The sequence below is a fragment of the Schistocerca americana genome, chromosome X, assembly GCF_021461395.2.
Source record: "Schistocerca americana isolate TAMUIC-IGC-003095 chromosome X, iqSchAmer2.1, whole genome shotgun sequence".
NCBI lineage: Eukaryota > Metazoa > Arthropoda > Insecta > Orthoptera > Acrididae > Schistocerca > Schistocerca americana.
This window is the reverse complement of record NC_060130.1, coordinates 44,053,909-44,076,059: the sequence shown is the minus strand read 5'-3', so window position 1 is coordinate 44,076,059 and position 22,151 is coordinate 44,053,909. Positions and strand designations below refer to the sequence as shown.

Sequence of the window (22,151 nt, the reverse complement as noted above, 5' to 3'; positions counted from 1 at the left end):
AATAATACCCTTTTCTCATCTTATATTCCATTTACCTCTCTCCATATTACTATTTATCCTCTTACTAAACTAAAATTACATTCACTCATCTCATTCAGTCACTCACATCACTCATATCAACATTACTATTATCACATTAATGATATCAATATAATGGAAGGAAACATTCCACGTGGGAAAAATTATATATAAAAACAAAGATGAGGTGACTTACCGAACAAAAGCGCTGGCAGGTCGATAGACACACAAACAAACACAAACATACACACAAAATTCAAGCTTTCGCAACAAACTGTTGCCTCATCAGGAAAGAGGGAAGGAGAGGGGAAGACGAAAGGAAGTGGGTTTTAAGGGAGAGGGTAAGGAGTCATTCCAATCCCGGGAGCGGAAAGACTTACCTTAGGGGGAAAAAAGGACAGGTATACACTCGCACACACGCACATATCCATCCACACATACAGACACTGTGTCTGTATGTGTGGATGGATATGTGCGTGTGTGCGAGTGTATACCTGTCCTTTTTTCCCCCTAAGGTAAGTCTTTCCGCTCCCGGGATTGGAATGACTCCTTACCCTCTCCCTTAAAACCCACTTCCTTTCGTCTTCCCCTCTCCTTCCCTCTTTCCTGATGAGGCAACAGTTTGTTGCGAAAGCTTGAATTTTGTGTGTATGTTTGTGTTTGTTTGTGTGTCTATCGACCTGCCAGCGCTTTTGTTCGGTAAGTCACCTCATCTTTGTTTTTATATATTACTATTATCACATGCGTCCTAAAGAAAATAGTTCTGTTCAGTTCTCTGCCTCCTCTAATGTGTATATGCCTCCTCTAATGTGTATATGCCTCAATAGCAACTCCTCTTATAACCAAATATCTTATTAGCTATTGGATGGTTCACATTGCTTTCTAGACTTACCTGCATTCATTAGATTGTAAGTATCTGTATAACTTAAATGTAGGCTCATCATAACTGTATATCATATTAATTATCTTCTTCTCATTAGCTAACATTTTACTGTATGTATTTTTTCAAATGTCTGTGTGGATGTAGACCTCTGGGTTTATGTGTTAATGGATATTCTAATGAATAACAGCCAGGGTGTGGAATATTTGCAATTCGGTGTGGTCCAGAGTATAAGATCTGCCATTTCCTGTTTAAATGTTTCAGTTTTGTGGGTTTAGGATGTGTTCTTAGTAAAACTAACTGATCAACTTGAAATGTTTGTGCTATCCTGACACCTCTGTCATATTTCTGCTTTCTTTCCTTAGCTTTGTCACATAATGTTGTGTAAGCTTGTCTTACCTTTTCTTCTACACTAACATGATTTGTTGTTGCTGTAAATTTAGGTAGAGGGTCTGTCCATTAATTTCTTTCTGTTTTATCCATAATTAATTCAGTTGGTGTGTATCCAGTAGAAATGTGAGTTAAATTGTTCACTATTTGTTCAAATGGTGCTAGGTATTCTACCCATTTTGTGTGCTTCTCTGGTGTCCGTGTTCTCATAAACTGTCCAAATTCTCAAAATGTTCTTTCTACTGGGTTTCCTGCTGCGTGAAATCTTGAAATTAAAATATGTTTAACATTCTGTTCTTCAATAAAAGTCTTCCATTTTAAACTGGTAAAATATGCTGCTTTATCCGTGATCATAACTTCAGGTTTTCCTATTCTTACAAAATAATCTGTTAATAGACGTCTGGTAATAGCAGTGGTAGAAACTGAACATAAAGCATATAATTTTAAATACTTTGTGAAAACATCTAACACAGCAAGAATGTATTTTATTCCTCCACGTGCATGTGGATAGGGTCCTGCAATATCTAAAGAAATTAGCTGTAATGGCCTCTTAGGTATGATTTGGGTGCAATTCATTCATGCTTGTGCGATTAGAATATTTGGCTTTCTGACATATGATGCATTTCCTAATATTACTCAATACTCTTCGCCTTAAATTTGGAAAATAGCAATATTGTATAATCTTATCTGTACATTTCGTTACACCATAGTGTCCCCAAGTTCTGTGTGTAAATAAAATAAAATCATCAACATGAGCTTCAGGGAAGCAAACACACCAATGCTGTGATTCAGGGTTTCGTCGGTGAAATAATACTTCTTTGTGTAATGTGTAATATTTTTCAAGATGTGGGTCTGTTCCTGCACGTAATTTATTCTTTATCTGGATCCACCTGGTATCATTGTCCTGCAATATGGCTAACTTCCTGCACATGTTTTTGTAGTAAGGTGCAAATGTGCCGTCATACATGAGTAAAATTTTGAAATCTGATGTTTGTTCTGTCACATCTGAAAATTCTTTTAGGCCTTGTGGCAAACAAGATAGAGCATCGTCTATAATGTTGGATTCTCCTTTTATATATATAATATCAAAATCATATTCTTGTAGTGATGCACACCAGCGTGCAAGACGTGAATGTAATAACTTGCATGATAGCAGGAAAGAAAGAGCTTGATGATCAGTATAAAGCTTAGTACGTTTTCCCCATAGAAAGTAGCGAAACTTGCGAAATGCCCATACTATGGCAAGTGTTTCGCGCTCAGTCACTGAATATGACTTTTCGCATTCAGTGAGCGTGGGGCTAGCAAAACTTATAGGTTTGATGACTGTTTGTTCATCTTCTACATGAATTTGGAATAAAAATGCTCCGAGCCCATAGGAACTTGCATCTGTTACTAGGCAAAAGTCTGACATCATGTCAGGATGACATAACAACGGTGCATTAACTAAAGCATTCTTAATCGCTTCAAAATCTGTCTGACAGAACTCTGTCCATTTCCAAATGTTATTTCTTTTGAGTAAAGATAGAAGATGTGGACTGTTAAGAAGGTGGTAGGGTACAAATTTCCTGAAGAATGAAGATGGACCAAGAAAGGCTTTGAGTTGTTTACGATTCTGTGGGGATGGAAAATTCTTTATTGCATCAATTTTTCTTGAGTCTGGATAAATGCCTTCAGTTGATATGATGTGACCAAGGAATTTGATTTCTCTCCTCCCTAATTTCGTCTTTGATAAATTGATAGTGACTCCTGCATCAGAAAATTTAGTCAGAAGTTGCTTCAAAAGATTTACATGTTCTTCCCAAGTAGTGGTGGCAATGACAATGTCGTCAACATAAACTGTGATTTGCGATAACTATTGTGGTCCAAGAACAGCATCTAAGGCTTCAATAAATACTCCAGCACTCACTCGTAGACCAAAGGGTAGAACACAAAATTGATAACTACGTCCCTCATTTACGACTGCTTTTGTGGAGGTTCACCTGCCAAAATGATGAGCGGAGGTCGATATTGGTTAATTATGAAATTTTAAAAGTTGTTCTTCCAAATTTATAGGTCGTGTGTTGATTGGGATTATAACTTTGTTAATTTCTCGTGTGTCCAGCACTAACCTTACACTACCATCCTCTTTATTAACTGCTAGTATCGGACTGCAATATGGTGAATGTGACCTTTCAATGATACCCCAAGCTTGCATTTTTTCAATCTTTTTCAAAACTGTGGGTTTCTTTGACCAAGGAATATTATAATATGTTCTACAGTATGTTTTGTGTGGTTTAACATCCATCTCATAAGTATAGCCTCTAATAATTCCAGGTTTCTCCACAAATACCTCAGCAAGTTGCTGCAAAACTTCAAGTAATTCAAGTTGTTGTTCCTTCGTAAGATATTCAGATTCTGTGCATTTCTCATATAAATCATTAGGTTTAATTCCCTGAGATACAGCTTCATTAAAAGTTAAATCACATATGTTTGTTGCTGTTGGATACATAAAATGTAACTGTTCAAATTTACCTTGTTTACTGTTTAAGTTTTTACCCTGTGTTAACTCTATTGTCAGTTGTTGTTGGTTTACGGTTAAATGACATTTCCCTTTTCCTAAATCTATGATTGCTTGATATTCATTCAAAAAGTCAATTCCTAATATGCAATGCATAACTAATTTGTCTACTTCCAGAAAACTGTAATTGAGTGGTATATTTGAAAATGTGAAGTTAATTAGCACTTGAAATTTCACATTCTTTGATTTGTTACCGGTGGCACTTATAATGTGACAACTCTGTACTGGCAATGTTTGTATGTTTATTATTTGTTTGAGTTCATTATATAAGGACATTGAAATAACACTTGCTGCTGCTCCTGTATCTAACATTACTTCCACTTCATAACTACCAATCATAACTCGTGTTATAGCCTGAATAATCTTCTTCGTCTTACTGGTACTATTAAAATCTACATCCTGATATAACTCTTTTTCTATTTTCTTACTGTCCTCATATCGGAGAAAACAAATCGTCGGTTCCGTTGCGCTCTGCTCCCTATCGACCGTAACTTGAGCGCTTAGCTCGGTCGTCGTTCGTTTTCCGGGAAATTTGGTTGTTGTTGCAGGTTGGGTTCATTGCCCAACTCAATAATATTTACATTTCTGTCACGCGTCACCCAAGTATCAGCTGTTTGGTTGTTGACATTACCTCGCGTCGCATTGAGAGTTTCGTTAGGTAGGAATTGAGGGTTGCTGTATTGCATGTGTCGTGGCGGTGGTCCATTGTGATTTCCCCATACATTATTTCGCCCATGACTGTAACTGGTATTGTCATTACTGTTATTCCTGCAATACATGTTTGGATGTTGTTTCTCTGAAAATATCCTGGATGGTACCTGTTATCCTCTCTTCTTTGATCTCTATGATTTTGGTTCCTTCTTCTGTTGTTGTTGTTTTGAATATAACTGTTATTGTTCTGATTGTAATTACTGTTCGGATAACCATTATAGTAATAATTACTGTTTCCTTGCCAATGCTGCGAGTTGTTTCTCCTAATATTGAATGGATTTGTCCTAGTGTAGTGCGAATTGTTTCTTTGAGTGTTTTGTTGTGGTGTCAGAGGCGGATTCCAATAGCCTCTGTCATTTCTGTTGTGCGTACGCGAATTGCTTGGATGGATCGGATACAATTGATTGAAATTCCTGATCTCATCTCTGCAAACAACATCTATCTCATCAACATAACTAAAAAAATTCTTTATGTTGTCCTCGGACACTCCTATTAATTTACCACGGTAAGGAAATGGTAAGTGGCTTTTAAGTGTTCTAATTACATCTGGTAAATCTGCTGGTTTTGTCCAATATAATGTTTTGTCTAGGTAGCGTTCGAAGTATTGACGTAAAGTCTCTTTCTTCGGGTTGTAAATTTCTGGATTGTATACTTCTCGTTTTAAACTTTGCTGTTCTGTGATCGACCAGAATTCCTCAAGAAATGCTTGTTCAAACTGTTTAAATGTTTAACATCGTCTTTTCATTGCTGCTCCCCACTTAGCTGCTCTTCCACGTAACAAATTTGTAACATATCGAATTTTATTGGCTTCTAACCAATGTCTCAGGAAAATACCATCAAAAGAGCGGATGAAAACAATCGGATGCACTTTGTCTTTCTCATCACATGAAAATGTCTGAAAGTATCCATGTCGTACTAATGTTTCATCAGCTACTCCCGATGGTATTATGGGTCCTGCATTTTGTGTCAACCTGTGCATAGTATGTGGTGATGTCTGATAGTAATTTTGATCTTGTGGTAGCATTGAAAATGGTTCATTGGGATTTGTATCACTCATTGGTAATTCTATTTTCGGCTGTGTGCTGGGTCTAGCATTATTATGATTCTCATTTATGTTTTGGTTGCCTGTTATGGGTTTTGGTATCACTGACGAACTTGGTATTACATTTTCTTTAAGTTTACGTACCTCTTTCTGAATATTATCTGTTTCTTCCTTTACTTGTTCCTTTGTCTTATCTAAAATGATCTGTGTCATTGTCTCACACTTCTCATCTAAATAATCATCACATAATTTGCATTCATGTACAAGTTTCTCTGCTAGAGTTGTGCCATTCTTCAAAGATGCTACATCTGCTCTGTCTTCAAGTTCTTCTAAATTTTCCTGTAAGGATTTCTGCTCCAATGTTACATCATTTAATCTGTCTGAAAGGTCTGTAATCGTCAGGTCTAAGTGTTCTTGGTTTGTTTTTACGGAATTGTGTGACTGTCGTAATTCGTCAACTTGGGTACTGGTTTTCTGTTGTTCAAAAACTACTGTTAACAATTTCTCATTACATCATTGTAAGTCTGTTCTTGTCTCGTCACTGAATTCCACAAATACCTTTTATTGTCTCGTAACCTTGTCTGATAAGTCAGTAAATTTCCTTTCAAGACTACTGCTGGTTTCTGTCAAGTCGGCAATTTGTCTTGATTGTTTTTCAGAATTTTGTTTTATGTCCCGTGTCAGTTCATCGAATTTAGTGTCAAATTTCCCAATGTCACATTTTAAATTGTCGTCTAAAGCATCAAATCTTTTGTCTAAAGTGTCAATTTTCTGTTTTGGTCACCAAGTAACTTCAGAATCTGGTTGAGCATGTCAGAGTCCTGTGTCTTAGTTTCATCATTTTTTCGTGACTGATTGATGTCTGGTTCTGAAGTTGACATTGTGAATGTCATGTTTTGTCGCGTAGTACTCACTCTCCATTCGCCTGTATATCTGTTTAAATATAGGGGTTGTTGTCTTAATCGAACCGGTAAAATTATGTCTTGAACATCCTCACAATTATGTTCAATTGTCATTTGACTGTCGGACATGTTTTGCAATGTGTCACTTTCACAAAGCTCGTCCGCGGAAACAATTTCTACGCGTCTAGCGTCCATCTTGCGATTTTCGTAATTAATTGCAAATAAAATTTTCCAGTGGCAAAAAAAAAAAAAAAAAAAAAAAAAAAATTTAAATATGATATGTTGAAATCTGAAATTTCTCTTATGGAAATGGATATTTCTATATGATTTATAATTAGAAATTAAATTATTAAACTGGTACTGAAATTTCCCTCTCACAAATAAATGACTGTGAATATGCTCTTCACTTATCATTTGCAATAATAGTAGTAAATCAATTTTAACTACAATTTGAAAAAATAATTTCGAAATAAATGGATCGGAATAAAGGGAGTACAGATGGCTGCTTGAAACTGGAAAAAATGTAAATTTCTGTACTCACCAATTTTTTTTTTTTTCTTCAGTCTTATGTTGCAAATGTAGCGTCAAATATACAGTTTTCAATCCAAAATTTTTCTTTCGCGTCCGTGCAAATTATTTTATGGAACGTTATCCTTTTCCTTTTTTTTTTTTTTTTTTTTTTTTTTTTTTTTTTTTTACCAAATTAATTTCCTCAGCATGAAAATGAAAATTAACACAAATTAATAACAGGGAAACCAATATTGTTGTAAATTTCATGCATGTAACATTACAATTGAAATGAACGGGACTTAGTCCAAATTCATTTTCTCTGATGCTATTAAGTGGTTAAAATTAGACAAAATGTCCAAAATTTATAATAACTGCACTTGTATCAAATGTGAAGATAGCAAGTCCTGTCACCAAGACGCCAATTGTAGTGTACCCTTCTCCTCGGGGTTCTGCCGTGAAAAATAGAAAATAGAAAATCTGATTGGGTTTGGAATTTTGGTGGTTTCAGTTACGGATAGGGCGGACTTTGTATTATTGATTGAGATCGCGCTGTAATTTGACCGTGCATGGCAGACCGGGTCGGCAACACTACAAAAAGCGACTGTACGGAAATAGCATCAGAAACTAATTGAAATTTACCTTATAATCTTGTTAGACACGCAGTATTAATTACAATGTAGTCTTCATGGCTGTCCTCCTAATTTCTCTTGTAGGACGACCCGTCTTTCACTTTTCTCCGTCTGTTGAAAACTTCTTCAAGTTGCCACTGTCATGATCAGTTTACAAATTTGATGATAACTCCCTCGAATCACTATTGAAACAACCTCGCTTTGTCATGTAATTTTAATTTTAATTTCCACCCAAAAGCACATTCAACACATCGCTGAAAAATACACGTCTTTCGTATCAAGACAAGAGAGAGAGTCCTCAATTAGTTCTTAAAAACAAAAACCTACGCAAAACTAAAAAGACGAACAAAATTATTTATAAAAATCGGTCGCTGGCGCAGCTCTCTTCTGCGTGCGCGATCGTAAATTATATCTTTGTATTGGCGGAGGCACGGAAGTCAAAGTACCATTACACTATGTCTGCAATGATAATGTCCGAGAGGACAGATTTATCGCTTCCTCAGCCTCGCAGGGTCGTAGAGCCACATCACGTCTGCCGAGTCGGTTTACGGGTCATTTGCAGCAGGATGAGTACACGACGTAGATAGTGGGACAGTGTAGGGGGCACAAGATCACGTCTGTTAATTTCTTTCTTTTCTGATCTGTGACATGACTTTTGAGGTCTCTGGAATGTCACGACACGGCAATTGTCGTCGCGGCTTCCCTTGACGTTGACGCGGTGAGAGATGTGTCGGTAGCAGTGTGTCTGACAAGGACAGTGGTCACAGGAGTGAAACCGCATCATTTTTCCATAAAAGTCCCCATTCTGAGCACACTTGAAGATACACGCATCAACATGTGGAGGTCGAGAGGAGGAAGAAGCATTGCAAGATAACATTTGTGGTACTCGTTCAAGCCTGACACCTGGCGCAATAGTACGAGGTGGCCTCAAGTACATAACAAGATTACGTCTGTTAATTTCTTACTTTTCTGACCTGTGACATGACTTTTGAGGTCTCTGGAACATCTTCTGACAACATAATGCGCAAACCGAATCACCTCAATCCAGAGGGCGGTCAGCTGTTGCCGTGGCCAGTGAGTTCTCCGCACCTCTAGTCTGTTTCATAAATTTGACCACAGGCTGCTGAGAGAATATCGTGCCACCACTGTGACTGATGACCTCTGGCACAGAGCATATGTAAGAATAAAATATAAGAATTAATATAAGGACTGATATAAGAACGAAATATAAGAATGTGGGCATTTAAAAGGATTGTAACGCCTGAAAATATTGTACACACATATACTATATAATAAATGCATGACACTTATTGTGAAACACAGTCATAATTTTACAATTAGTATAATGCCCTTGTATACTTAACTTGATAAGAAACATCATGTAGTAATCTTCTATGGACATGGGTAGATAAATGTAAAATAAATAAAAGAAATAAATAAATAAATAAAAGCAGTAATTGGGTTTTGAACGTGGGGCACAAAACTGAGAGGCTGCATCACTAGCCATTGTGACACCATTTCACCTGATATTACTGTGCTCTAAAAGACACACACGTAAAGTAGCTAAAAAACTTTGACTGTTGTTTTCCCGAATAAGCTTAGACATGTGTTAGCTTATTTTGACTCCTCTTGCACTGTGCAAAGTTTAAGTTATGGCACTCGGCATTTTCTCCTCATTGAGCCAGCTCGATGTACGGCCAGGTCAGAGTCGAGCCGCTGATGCTACCTGAGGTGACGCCTCCCTACTAAATGTATTCCCTCAAATCACCTAAAATATAATAGTGTATGTTCTTACTATACTGCAGACCCACAATAAGAAAAGTGGTATTTGTTTTCTTTCCTGATGTTGCAGTTTTAATGGCCAGATTCCTGATGTTGCAGTTTTAATGGAAAGCAGTGTAATTTCCCAGACGAGTGAAGATACAAAGTGAGAAGCTCGTCTTACTTTCACATTTCTTACAATAATCAAACTATTCGAGCAAATCAGATCTCTGTAAAGTCATTTCTACATCTGCAATCTGCAAGACACCTTATAGTTTGCAGTGGAAGGTACCTCCGCTACCACTGTCACTGCAGAAGAAGTTATCAAAAAGTTTCTGTTCGAGGGCACTGTTGTAGTGTATATGCGACACAGCACATGTCCGACGGTGATATATGAGCTCTGATGTGTAGGGACAGCTTACTGAGGCATTCGTGTCTTCCTGACACGTGTGCGGAAAAAGTGTGCCGTGGCAATATTAGTACCAAATGTGTCCAAACTGGACCAATGTGCTGCTGTTCTTTTCTCAGCTGCTGAAGGACAAACACCAGTCAGAGAACAGAGAATGTGTTTCGGGCAGCACATCTGTTGAAAACCACAGTTCAGGAATCGTACACCAACTTCCGTGCCTGTGACAGTTTGACACGAGACGCCAGCTGATCTAGGAGGTTGGCTTCACCCATTAGAGATAAGTGGGAGACACTCGAGCACCTGCCCTTCAGTCCCAATTTCTCCCTGTTCGATTATCCTGCCGGCGGTCCCTTAAAAAAGTCCCCGAAGGGTCGACAATTCCTGCCGGACGAAGGTGTGCGGCAGGCAGTTACGGACTTCTCTGCGTAGTAGGACACGGTGTTCTTCCGAGCAGGTGCCTTCGACTTGGTGTGTAGGTGGGAGGATTGCCTCAGTGCTCACAGCCATTTTGCGCGATTGCAATCCCAGACTGTACGGCCTTCGAATGGGAACTTTTTGATTGCCCTTTATAATTAATGTTTGTCAGAATGTCTATACACAAATAGTACCAAGGAATACATTTCACTGTGAGTACTTCACTTACAAAAAAGGAAAAATCGATAATTTGTCCTTGTACTCCTCCACGTAGTAGGTGAATATGGATTGGGGCTAAGAAATGAAAGAGGAAGCCACCTGGTAGAATTTTTCACAGAGCATAACTTAATCATAGCTAACACTTGGTTCAAGAATCATGAAAGAAGGTTGTATACATGGAAGAACCCTGGAGATACTAAAAGGTTTCAGATAGATTATATAAAGGTAAGACACAATTTAAAACCTGGTTCCTAAATCTCAAAGACATTTCCAGGGGCAGATGTGGACTCTGACCACAATCTATTGGCTATGAACTGTAGATTAAAACTGAAGAAACTGCAAAAAAGATGGGAATTTAAGGAGATGGGACCTGGATAAACTGAAAATTTTACCAAATTAATTTCCTCAGCATGAAAATGAAAATTAACACAAATTAATAACAGGGAAACCAATATTGTTGTAAATTTCATGCATGTAACATTACAATTGAAATGAACGGGACTTAGTCCAAATTCATTTTCTGATGCTATTAAGTGGTTAAAATTAGACAAAATGTCCAAAATTTATAATAACTGCACTTGTATCAAATGTGAAGATAGCAAGTCCTGTCACCAAGACGCCAATTGTAGTGTACCCTTCTCCTCGGGGTTCTGCCGTGAAAAATAGAAAATAGAAAATCTGATTGGGTTTGGAATTTTGGTGGTTTCAGTTACGGATAGGGCGGACTTTGTATTATTGATTGAGATCGCGCTGTAATTTGACCGTGCATGGCAGACCGGGTCGGCAACACTACAAAAAGCGACTGTACGGAAATAGCATCAGAAACTAATTGAAATTTACCTTATAATCTTGTTAGACACGCAGTATTAATTACAATGTAGTCTTCATGGCTGTCCTCCTAATTTCTCTTGTAGGACGACCCGTCTTTCACTTTTCTCCGTCTGTTGAAAACTTCTTCAAGTTGCCACTGTCATGATCAGTTTACAAATTTGATGATAACTCCCTCGAATCACTATTGAAACAACCTCGCTTTGTCATGTAATTTTAATTTTAATTTCCACCCAAAAGCACATTCAACACATCGCTGAAAAATACACGTCTTTCGTATCAAGACAAGAGAGAGAGTCCTCAATTAGTTCTTAAAAACAAAAACCTACGCAAAACTAAAAAGACGAACAAAATTATTTATAAAAATCGGTCGCTGGCGCAGCTCTCTTCTGCGTGCGCGATCGTAAATTATATCTTTGTATTGGCGGAGGCGCGGAAGTCAAAGTACCATTACACTATGTCTGCAATGATAATGTCCGAGAGGACAGATTTATTGCTTCCTCAGCCTCGCAGGGTCGTAGAGCCACATCACGTCTGCCGAGTCGGTTTACGGGTCATTTGCAGCAGGATGAGTACACGACGTAGATAGTGGGACAGTGTAGGGGGCACAAGATCACGTCTGTTAATTTCTTACTTTTCTGATCTGTGACATGACTTTTGAGGTCTCTGGAATGTCACGACACGGTAATTGTCGTCGCGGCTTCCCTTGACGTTGACGCGGTGAGAGATGTGTCGGTAGCAGTGTGTCTGACAAGGACAGTGGTCACAGGAGTGAAACCGCATCATTTTTCCATAAAAGTCCCCATTCTGAGCACACTTGAAGATACACGCATCAACATGTGGAGGTCGAGAGGAGGAAGAAGCATTGCAAGATAACATTTGTGGTACTCGTTCAAGCCTGACACCTGGCGCAATAGTACGAGGTGGCCTCAAGTACATAACAAGATTACGTCTGTTAATTTCTTACTTTTCTGACCTGTGACATGACTTTTGAGGTCTCTGGAACATCTTCTGACAACATAATGCGCAAACCGAATCACCTCAATCCAGAGGGCGGTCAGCTGTTGCCGTGGCCAGTGAGTTCTCCGCACCTCTAGTCTGTTTCATAAATTTGACCACAGGCTGCTGAGAGAATATCGTGCCACCACTGTGACTGATGACCTCTGGCACAGAGCATATGTAAGAATAAAATATAAGAATTAATATAAGGACTGATATAAGAACGAAATATAAGAATGTGGGCATTTAAAAGGATTGTAACGCCTGAAAATATTGTACACACATATACTATATAATAAATGCATGACACTTATTGTGAAACACAGTCATAATTTTACAATTAGTATAATGCCCTTGTATACTTAACTTGATAAGAAACATCATGTAGTAATCTTCTATGGACATGGGTAGATAAATGTAAAATAAATAAAAGAAATAAATAAATAAATAAAAGCAGTAATTGGGTTTTGAACGTGGGGCACAAAACTGAGAGGCTGCATCACTAGCCATTGTGACACCATTTCACCTGATATTACTGTGCTCTAAAAGACACACACGTAAAGTAGCTAAAAAACTTTGACTGTTGTTTTCCCGAATAAGCTTAGACATGTGTTAGCTTATTTTGACTCCTCTTGCACTGTGCAAAGTTTAAGTTATGGCACTCGGCATTTTCTCCTCATTGAGCCAGCTCGATGTACGGCCAGGTCAGAGTCGAGCCGCTGATGCTACCTGAGGTGACGCCTCCCTACTAAATGTATTCCCTCAAATCACCTAAAATATAATAGTGTATGTTCTTACTATACTGCAGACCCACAATAAGAAAAGTGGTATTTGTTTTCTTTCCTGATGTTGCAGTTTTAATGGCCAGATTCCTGATGTTGCAGTTTTAATGGAAAGCAGTGTAATTTCCCAGACGAGTGAAGATACAAAGTGAGAAGCTCGTCTTACTTTCACATTTCTTACAATAATCAAACTATTCGAGCAAATCAGATCTCTGTAAAGTCATTTCTACATCTGCAATCTGCAAGACACCTTATAGTTTGCAGTGGAAGGTACCTCCGCTACCACTGTCACTGCAGAAGAAGTTATCAAAAAGTTTCTGTTCGAGGGCACTGTTGTAGTGTATATGCGACACAGCACATGTCCGACGGTGATATATGAGCTCTGATGTGTAGGGACAGCTTACTGAGGCATTCGTGTCTTCCTGACACGTGTGCGGAAAAAGTGTGCCGTGGCAATATTAGTACCAAATGTGTCCAAACTGGACCAATGTGCTGCTGTTCTTTTCTCAGCTACTGAAGGACAAACACCAGTCAGAGAACAGAGAATGTGTTTCGGGCAGCACATCTGTTGAAAACCACAGTTCAGGAATCGTACACCAACTTCCGTGCCTGTGACAGTTTGACACGAGACGCCAGCTGATCTAGGAGGTTGGCTTCACCCATTAGAGATAAGTGGGAGACACTCGAGCACCTGCCCTTCAGTCCCAATTTCTCCCTGTTCGATTATCCTGCCGGCGGTCCCTTAAAAAAGTCCCCGAAGGGTCGACAATTCCTGCCGGACGAAGGTGTGCGGCAGGCAGTTACGGACTTCTCTGCGTAGTAGGACACGGTGTTCTTCCGAGCAGGTGCCTTCGACTTGGTGTGTAGGTGGGAGGATTGCCTCAGTGCTCACAGCCATTTTGCGCGATTGCAATCCCAGACTGTACGGCCTTCGAATGGGAACTTTTTGATTGCCCTTTATAATTAATGTTTGTCAGAATGTCTATACACAAATAGTACCAAGGAATACATTTCACTGTGAGTACTTCACTTACAAAAAAGGAAAAATCGATAATTTGTCCTTGTACTCCTCCACGTAGTAGGTGAATATGGATTGGGGCTAAGAAATGAAAGAGGAAGCCACCTGGTAGAATTTTTCACAGAGCATAACTTAATCATAGCTAACACTTGGTTCAAGAATCATGAAAGAAGGTTGTATACATGGAAGAACCCTGGAGATACTAAAAGGTTTCAGATAGATTATATAAAGGTAAGACACAATTTAAAACCTGGTTCCTAAATCTCAAAGACATTTCCAGGGGCAGATGTGGACTCTGACCACAATCTATTGGCTATGAACTGTAGATTAAAACTGAAGAAACTGCAAAAAAGATGGGAATTTAAGGAGATGGGACCTGGATAAACTGAAAGAACCAGAGGTTGTACAGAGTTTCAGGGAGAGCATAAGAGAACAATTGACAGGAATGGGGGAAAGAAATACAGTAGAAGAAGAATGGGTAGCTTTGAGAGATGACATAGAGAAGGCAGCAGGGGATCAAGTAGGTAAAAAGCCGAGGGCTAGTAGAAATCCTTGGATAACAGAAGAAATATTGAATTTAATTGATGACAGGAGAAAATATAAAAATGCAGTAAGTGAAGCAGGCAAAAAGGAATACAAACGTCTCAAAAATGAGATCGACAGGAAGTGCAAAATGGCTAAGCAGGGATGGCTAGAGGACAAATGTAAGGATGTAGAGGCTTGTCTCACGAAGGGTAAGATAGATACTGCCTACAGGAAAATTAAAGATACCTTTGGAGAAAAGAGAACGACTTGTATGAATATCAAGAGCTCAGATGGAAACCCAGTTCTAAGCAAAGAAGGGAAAGCAGGAAGGTGGAAGGAGTATATAGAGGGTCTATACAGGGGCGATGTTCGTGAGGACAATATTATGGAAATGGAAGAGGATGTAGATGAAGATGAAATGGGAGATACGATACTGCACGAAGTGTTTGACAGAGCACTGAAAGACCTGAGTCGAAACAAGGCCCCGGGAGTAGACAACATTCTATTAGTGGATGCATATTCAATAAAGTGAGGAAACGTCAAATTTCACCTGTAAAAGGTACAGGAAATTTAAATAACAGTGCTGCAGACGCTATTCCAAAGGGTGTAGTACAATTTTCGACAGAGTCACCGAGTTCATCGAGGATGATGATGCTGTGCCAAAGATGAGTTTCCCAGTGGATTTAGAAATACCTGCCTATATGATTGTTTCACGTGCATATGGTAACTGTGGGCACTGTACGGTGACAGTGACCATATTATCATTTTAAGTAATTGATAATAATAAAGTGTAAAGTTTGTAAGTACGCTGTTCAGTTCAAGACTTCTGCTCTCCACGGGAAGATGTATGAGGTGAATACAAGATTGAGTTGTGGCATGAGATGCTTAGGTGTAGGCAGAGAAGGCACAAATCTGTTTTGTGGCTTGATGAACTTGCCTGCCGGCCGGTGTGGCCGAGCAGTTCTAGGCGCTTCAGTCGGGAACCGCGCAACTGCTACGGTCGCAGGTTCGAATCCTGCCTCGGGCATGGATGTGTGTGATGTCCTTAGGTTAGTTAGGCTTAAGTAGTTCTAAGTTCTAGGCGACTGATGACCTCAGCTGTTAAGTCCTATAGTGCTCAGAGCCATTTAAACCATTTTTGAACTTGCCTGCACTAGTATCTAGGATCAGTGATTACAACAGAACACTTTTCAGTACTCTTGGAGTTGAGTGCAAGGATATGAAAGCAGCTATTGAGGAAGCTGTAGACATTAACAATGAAGGGGAAAAAGACATTGTGAGTCTCTTGTGATGAAACCTGGATGAAAAGGGGCAATACACTACATCGTGGTGTAACATGTCATTAGTGTAGATACAGGGAAAATCTTAGTCTTCCAAGTAATGAGCAAGTATTGCTCTCAGTGTGACACAAGAAAGAACAATGATGGCAGTGAAGAAGAAAGGTGGCAGCAGGAGCATAAGAAAGTATGCAGCAAGAAACTTGGGGCTAAGTGGTGGAATGGAAGCAGCGGGGACAAAACTAATATTCCAGAGGTCAGTTGAAAAATATGGTGTTAGTTATGTGAAGTTTCTAGGTAATGGACCTTCCAGTGCTTTTAAGACTGTTTGAGAGAGCAATTGTTATGGCTCACAAAAACTAAATTTGAAAACCTGGACTGTGCGTGGCATATTCAAAAGTGAATGGGGGGTAGACTACTCTAATTGAAGAAAGAAATGAAAGGCAAGAAATTAGAAGGAAGTTCACACTTACAAAAAACCCATCGGGGGTAACTTCGTAGTGTGGAAACAATGTGCAAGTCATGTGGGCAAATTCTTTCATAGACTTTCCACAGATGGTGATCCTCAACATTCCCTTTGTGACATATAGTGATGCAAATATCTTCAGGCAGAAGCCAGTGGAAAGCCATACACTAACAAACATCGTTTGCCACTTGCTGTTTTAGATGCTATAAAACTAACTTTCAGGTATCTAGCCAATCCTGAACTGCTGAAAAAATGTGTACACGGGAAAACACAGAATGTAAATGAGAACTAGAATCACCTTGTTTGGATGCGTTGTCCAAAAACACTATTTGTATCCTCAATTGTTGTGAAATTCCCTGCATGTGACGTCTGTCTAGCATTCGATAGTAGAAATGCAGGTAAGGTTAAGCGCATGCAGAGACCGGCCTTCCATCCAGGTGCATTCACACTCGAGACGCACACAAGCATTGATGAAGCATTACTGGAGAAAGCTTAGGCAGCAGAAAGAAAAATGCAAAATTTGAAGTATCAACAATGTAGAAAAAGACAGATTGCGATTCGCCTTAAAGAAGACACGACACGTAAGTTGCAGACAGGCCCACCCAACCGCCCCCCCCCCTCCCCCCCCTCCCACACACACACACACACACACACACACACACACACGCATACACACAGCGAGATGCTGCATTCGGCTGTCATGTGTGCATGAGACGTGCCAGCTACTCCAGGAAGATGAGGAAGAAAAAAAAGATTCAGGACATGGACATCATTAGTCACTAGATGTACACCAATATTGTCAAAAATTTAAATAAAAAGTTTAAATGTCAATTGCCATAAACTGACTTTTCTTAGCTATAATGTACCTTTTTCTCAGGAACTGTAAAAGCTAACATTCTGATATTTGCTGTAGTTCTTAAGATTACTGAATAATCCTGCTCAGCAGTTTTCCATTATATTTTCTCTGAGAAAAGTTCTCCTTTAAAATTTGAGAAATATAGAGCAGTCCCTGGTAACACAAAACTGAAAAATTAATTTCAAAGCAACTACGACCTTAAACAAAAATCGGTTCCACACATTTTATTAGCCACTTATGTAGATGTAAACTGTGAAATTCCACTTTTATTGCTCGAGTAGTTTATGAGAAAAGGTTATAGAAATAATGGTTCAAAATGGTTCAAATAGCTCTGAGCACTATGGGACTTAACATCCGAGGTCATCAGTCCCCTAGAACTTAGAACTACTTAAACCTAACTAACCTAAGCACATCACACACATCCATGCCCGAGGCAGGATTCGAGCCTGCGACCATAGCAGTCACGCGGTTCCGGACTGAAGCACCTAGAACCGCATGGCCACTGCGGCCGGCTAAACAATGGTAATTGAAAAATAAAATCCTTATAAGATGTTTGTCATCATGCATTGTCAACCAAAAACTGCACAGAATATCAAGCATTATGTTGTACATAATAGCCTCAAGTTTTAGTATTTTAGCTGTCATATTGTTGGAGATACATATGTTAAAGTACAAGAAGACATTTTGCCCTATGCCTGTCCTTAGAGAGTATCATTTTCTTATTAGTACTCTCCACATTCAGGAAGACCTTCAGGGTTTGATGATGATCATTCAGATGCTTGAATCCACAATGATCCAGGTTGGTGTTCTTGAGGACTGCCAAATGTGATGAACTATGATCATTTCACCATCATATGATATTTGCATGCAGGGGGGAAGGTTCAAAAATTGGCTGCATGGATACCACATGGTCCAAGCCAAAATCACAAAAATCAGTGGGTAGCCATATGTGCGTCTCTGCTTATTTATCGTCCACTGGCTCGTGAACAACACTGACCATTCCTATCCTGTATCGTGACTAGTGGTGAGAAAAGGTTCCTTTATGATAACATAAGGAAAAGAAATGAGGCTGAGCCCAAATTAAGCAGCAACTCCCTGCGTAAAGACCTGTGCACATCCACAAAAAATAATTTTATGCATCTGGTGGAACGGCAACGGAGGGGTGTACTTCCCCGAGGTGTAACAGTCACTGCTGACGATAACTGTCAAAAACTGACACATCTTGCAGATGTAATCTGAGAACAGTGACAAGGAAGATGGGGTCAAGTGATGCTGCTCCACAATAATGCATGCCTGCATTCTGCTAGACTGACAGGAATTGGATTGGGAAGTCACACCACACCCATCTGATCTTGCACCCTCAGTTTTCACCTTTTCTACTCTCTATCAAACAACCTTAAAGAAAATTCATTTCTGGATGAAAATGTGCTTCAAACATGGCTCAACAGGTTCTTTGCCTCAAAACCAAATGATTTCTACTGCTGCAGAACTGAAATGTTACCCCAGACGTTGTAAATAGTGATGGAGATCATATTATTGACGACTAAAGACTGTTATGTGTGTCTTTTGTGTTTATTAAACTTATGGAAAAATGCTACGAACTTATGCACTAAACCGATACATTGTATTGGAGTTTAATTGCTTTTACTTGAAGATATTCATAATTTTTTGATTTCCATCAAAGATTCTCTGTTTTGCTGGCAACAACTGGAAGTAAAATCCATTACAATTTTCTCCACCAGCTTGTCCCCAAATAAACGACAGCACACTCGTGGTTTGTTTCAGATTGGACGTGACAGATTGCAGAACACTCGGCGGGGCCCTGTTCCCCTACCTCGTCGGGCTGCCGCGACTTCACACGCTTCGAATGGAAAATATGGCTTTTGCGAGGCTGCAACCGGGTGTGAGCAGCATCCTCGAATTGTCAGGTGTGCGCTGCCTGACATTCGATTATTCCGTTGTCGCTGGAGTGCCGTTTGAAAAGTTTCCAGAAAAGCTCGTCAATCTCAGGTAACAAAAGATCTACACCTGTTAGATTGCCCTGCAATTCACACTGTGTGTTTGGCAATGGGTTCCTAAATATAGAGCATACCAAGAAGTGGTACAGAATGGGACAGTGCTTTAATGCCACTGCTTATCAGTATGACATCCTGAAGACACATTCCAGTTGGAAACGGCTGTCTTCCAGCCACATATTTGAGCCATCGTATCCCTGTACAGTTTTTACCCACCGTACTTCCCTCCAATAACAAACTGACAATTTGTTTGTGTCCCAGGTTGGGACCTACTGACAAATCCTTTCTTTTAATCAAGTTGTGCCATAAATATTTTTCTTCCCCAGTTTCTGTCTACTTTCTCCTTGGGTATTCGATTTACCCATCTAATCTACAGCATTCTTTTGCACCATCTTATTTCAAAAACTTCTATTCTTTTCTTATCTGAACTGTTTATTTTACATGTTTCACATTTATATGAGGCTTTACTCAAGCCAGAAAAGACTTCCTAAGCTCTTTTTCAGAAGTGATTTTCTTCATATTTTCACTTGCTGCTTCACGTCTTCTCTACTTTAACCAGCATCATTTATTTTGCTGCTCAAATAGCAAAACTCATTCACGCGTTTAGTATCTCATTTCTGAATCTGATTCTCTCAGTACTGCCTGATTTAATTTGACTACATGCCATTACCCTCATTTTACTTTTGTTGATGTTCATCTTATAATCTCTTTCCAAGACAGTAGCCATCCTGTTAAACTGCTTTTCCGAGTCATATGGTCCCTCTGACAGGATTATAATGTCAGCAGCAAACCTTTTCTCTGTCAGAATTAAAATGTCGCCAACAAACTTCAAACAGAAAACAACACAACTAAGAAATTAACAGGAAAGCTACACCTTAATAACATCATATTCGTATAAATGATTGACAGGTAGATAATAAAATGAAATTAAATTAAAGCATCGTCAGAAGAGCTCATAAAGGGAGCAGCACAGTACTGATCAATGAAGAGCAATATATAGAAAAAAAATCAAAGATTTCATCTGTGGTGTCACCGCCAGACACCACACTTGCTAGATGGTAGCTTAAATCGGCCGCGGTCCATTTAGTACAAGTCTGACCCGCGTGTCGCCACTGTGTGATCGCAGACCTAGCGCCACCACAAGGCAGGTCTCGAGATACGATATAGCACTCGCCCCAGTTGTACGGACGACATTGCTAGCGACAATACGGACAAAGCCTTCCTCTCATTTGCCGAGAGACAGTTAGAATAGCCTTCTGCTGAGTCCATGGCTACGACCTAGCAAGGCGCCATTAGCCTTACCTAGTTTGAGAGTTATCGTATAAATGTCTCAAGAAGAACGCTGTATTCATCAAAGAATAAAAGTTAAGTATAAAGCAGCTACGTACTTTTCTTGCTACCATTCAATAGTTATCCTGTTCCAGACTTGACGCCGGTCGGCGTGTGTGTACGCGTGCCTTTCTTTCGGCTCCCTTCCCAGTGTGGCATAGCAAGCTTGTTACGCCACAACATCATCTCCTTGAACAATATCAGAAAACTGAAATCCAATCCAGCAGCACATTTCCTGACACACATAACAAACAATTTCAAAGACATCAAACACATACTCACAGGTAAACAAAAACAACACATCACACAATAGAACCCAAAATCTCCAACACTCAGAGGCTGACCTGAGGTTCACAAACCCCTTATTCCAGTGAGGGCCATTATCAACTTGATGAATGCACTACCTACCATGTGCCAAAACACATGAAAAAATTGTAACACAGCAATATGAAATGAAGAGCAGCAGAACAGTGAAACACACAAATGAGTGCATAACACAAATAAAAGACTTACACATATCACAAACAGCACCTCTCATAATTTTCAACAAAGAGAATATGTACAACTTGATACCCAGTGCAGACACAATAAAACTAATTGAAGAAAATCTACTGACATTTAACAAACTACCGGCAGAAATGAAAAGACCAAAACCCTTCAAGCAATCACATCCAAAAATTACTTCCAGTTTGAAAAGGAATTTTACTTACAAAAAGATGGCCTTCCAGTGTGATCGTCAGTATCAGAAACATTGGCAAACATATTTATCAGCCACATAGAAAACACATTCTTTGATAAAAACATCATAAGGAAATGACACATAATTGTTTACTGGTACAGGTGGCAGGGGTAAAATACAGGGAACGAAAGGCTATTTACAATTTGTACAGAAACCAGATGGCAGTTATAAGAGTCGAGGGACATGAAAGGGAAGCAGTAGTTGGGAAGGGAGTGAGACAGGGTTGTAGCCTCTCCCCGATGTTGTTTAATCTGTATATTGAGCAAGCAGTGAAGGAAACAAAAGAAAAATTCGGAGTAGGTATTAAAATTCACGGAGAAGAAATAAAAACTTTGCTGTCTCTGATAGAATTACAATGACATCGGCAAACCTCAAAGGACTTGGAAGAGCAGTTGAACGGAATGGACAGTGCCTTGAAAGGAGGATATAAGATGAACATCAACAAAAGCAAAACGAGGATAATGGAATGTAGTTGAATTAAGTCGGGTTATGTTGAAGGAATTAGATTAGGAAGTGAGACACTTAAAGTAGTAAATGAGTTTTGCTATTTGAGGGGCAAAATAACTACATTTTATATCTTCTCTACTTCGACCATCAGCAGACTGGCAATGGCAAGGAAAGCATTTCTGAAGAAGAGAAATTCGTTAACATCAAGTATTGGTTTAAGTGTCAGGAAGTCGTTTATAAATAGTTTGTACAAGAAGAGAATAGAAGCTTTCGAAATGTGGTGCTACAGAAGAATGCTGAAGATTAGATCGGTAGATCACATAACTAATGATGAAGTATTGAACAGAATTAAGGAGAAGAGGAGTTTGTGGCACAACTTGACCAGAAGAAGGGATCGGTTAGTAGGACATGTTCTGAGGCATCAAGGG

General features: G+C 39.3%; 1 protein-coding gene across 1 annotated transcript in view; it reads left to right on the top strand.

Annotated features, from left to right (window-relative positions):
• LOC124555130 overlaps positions 1-22,151 on the top strand; it is a 161,898-nt gene that overhangs the window by 130,469 nt on the left and 9,278 nt on the right. Inside the window, exon 7 of the mRNA XM_047128942.1 lies at positions 18,979-19,203. Coding sequence (XP_046984898.1) covers positions 18,979-18,989 — 11 coding nt within the window. The 3' untranslated portion in view covers positions 18,990-19,203. The remainder of the gene's footprint in view (positions 1-18,978; positions 19,204-22,151) is intronic.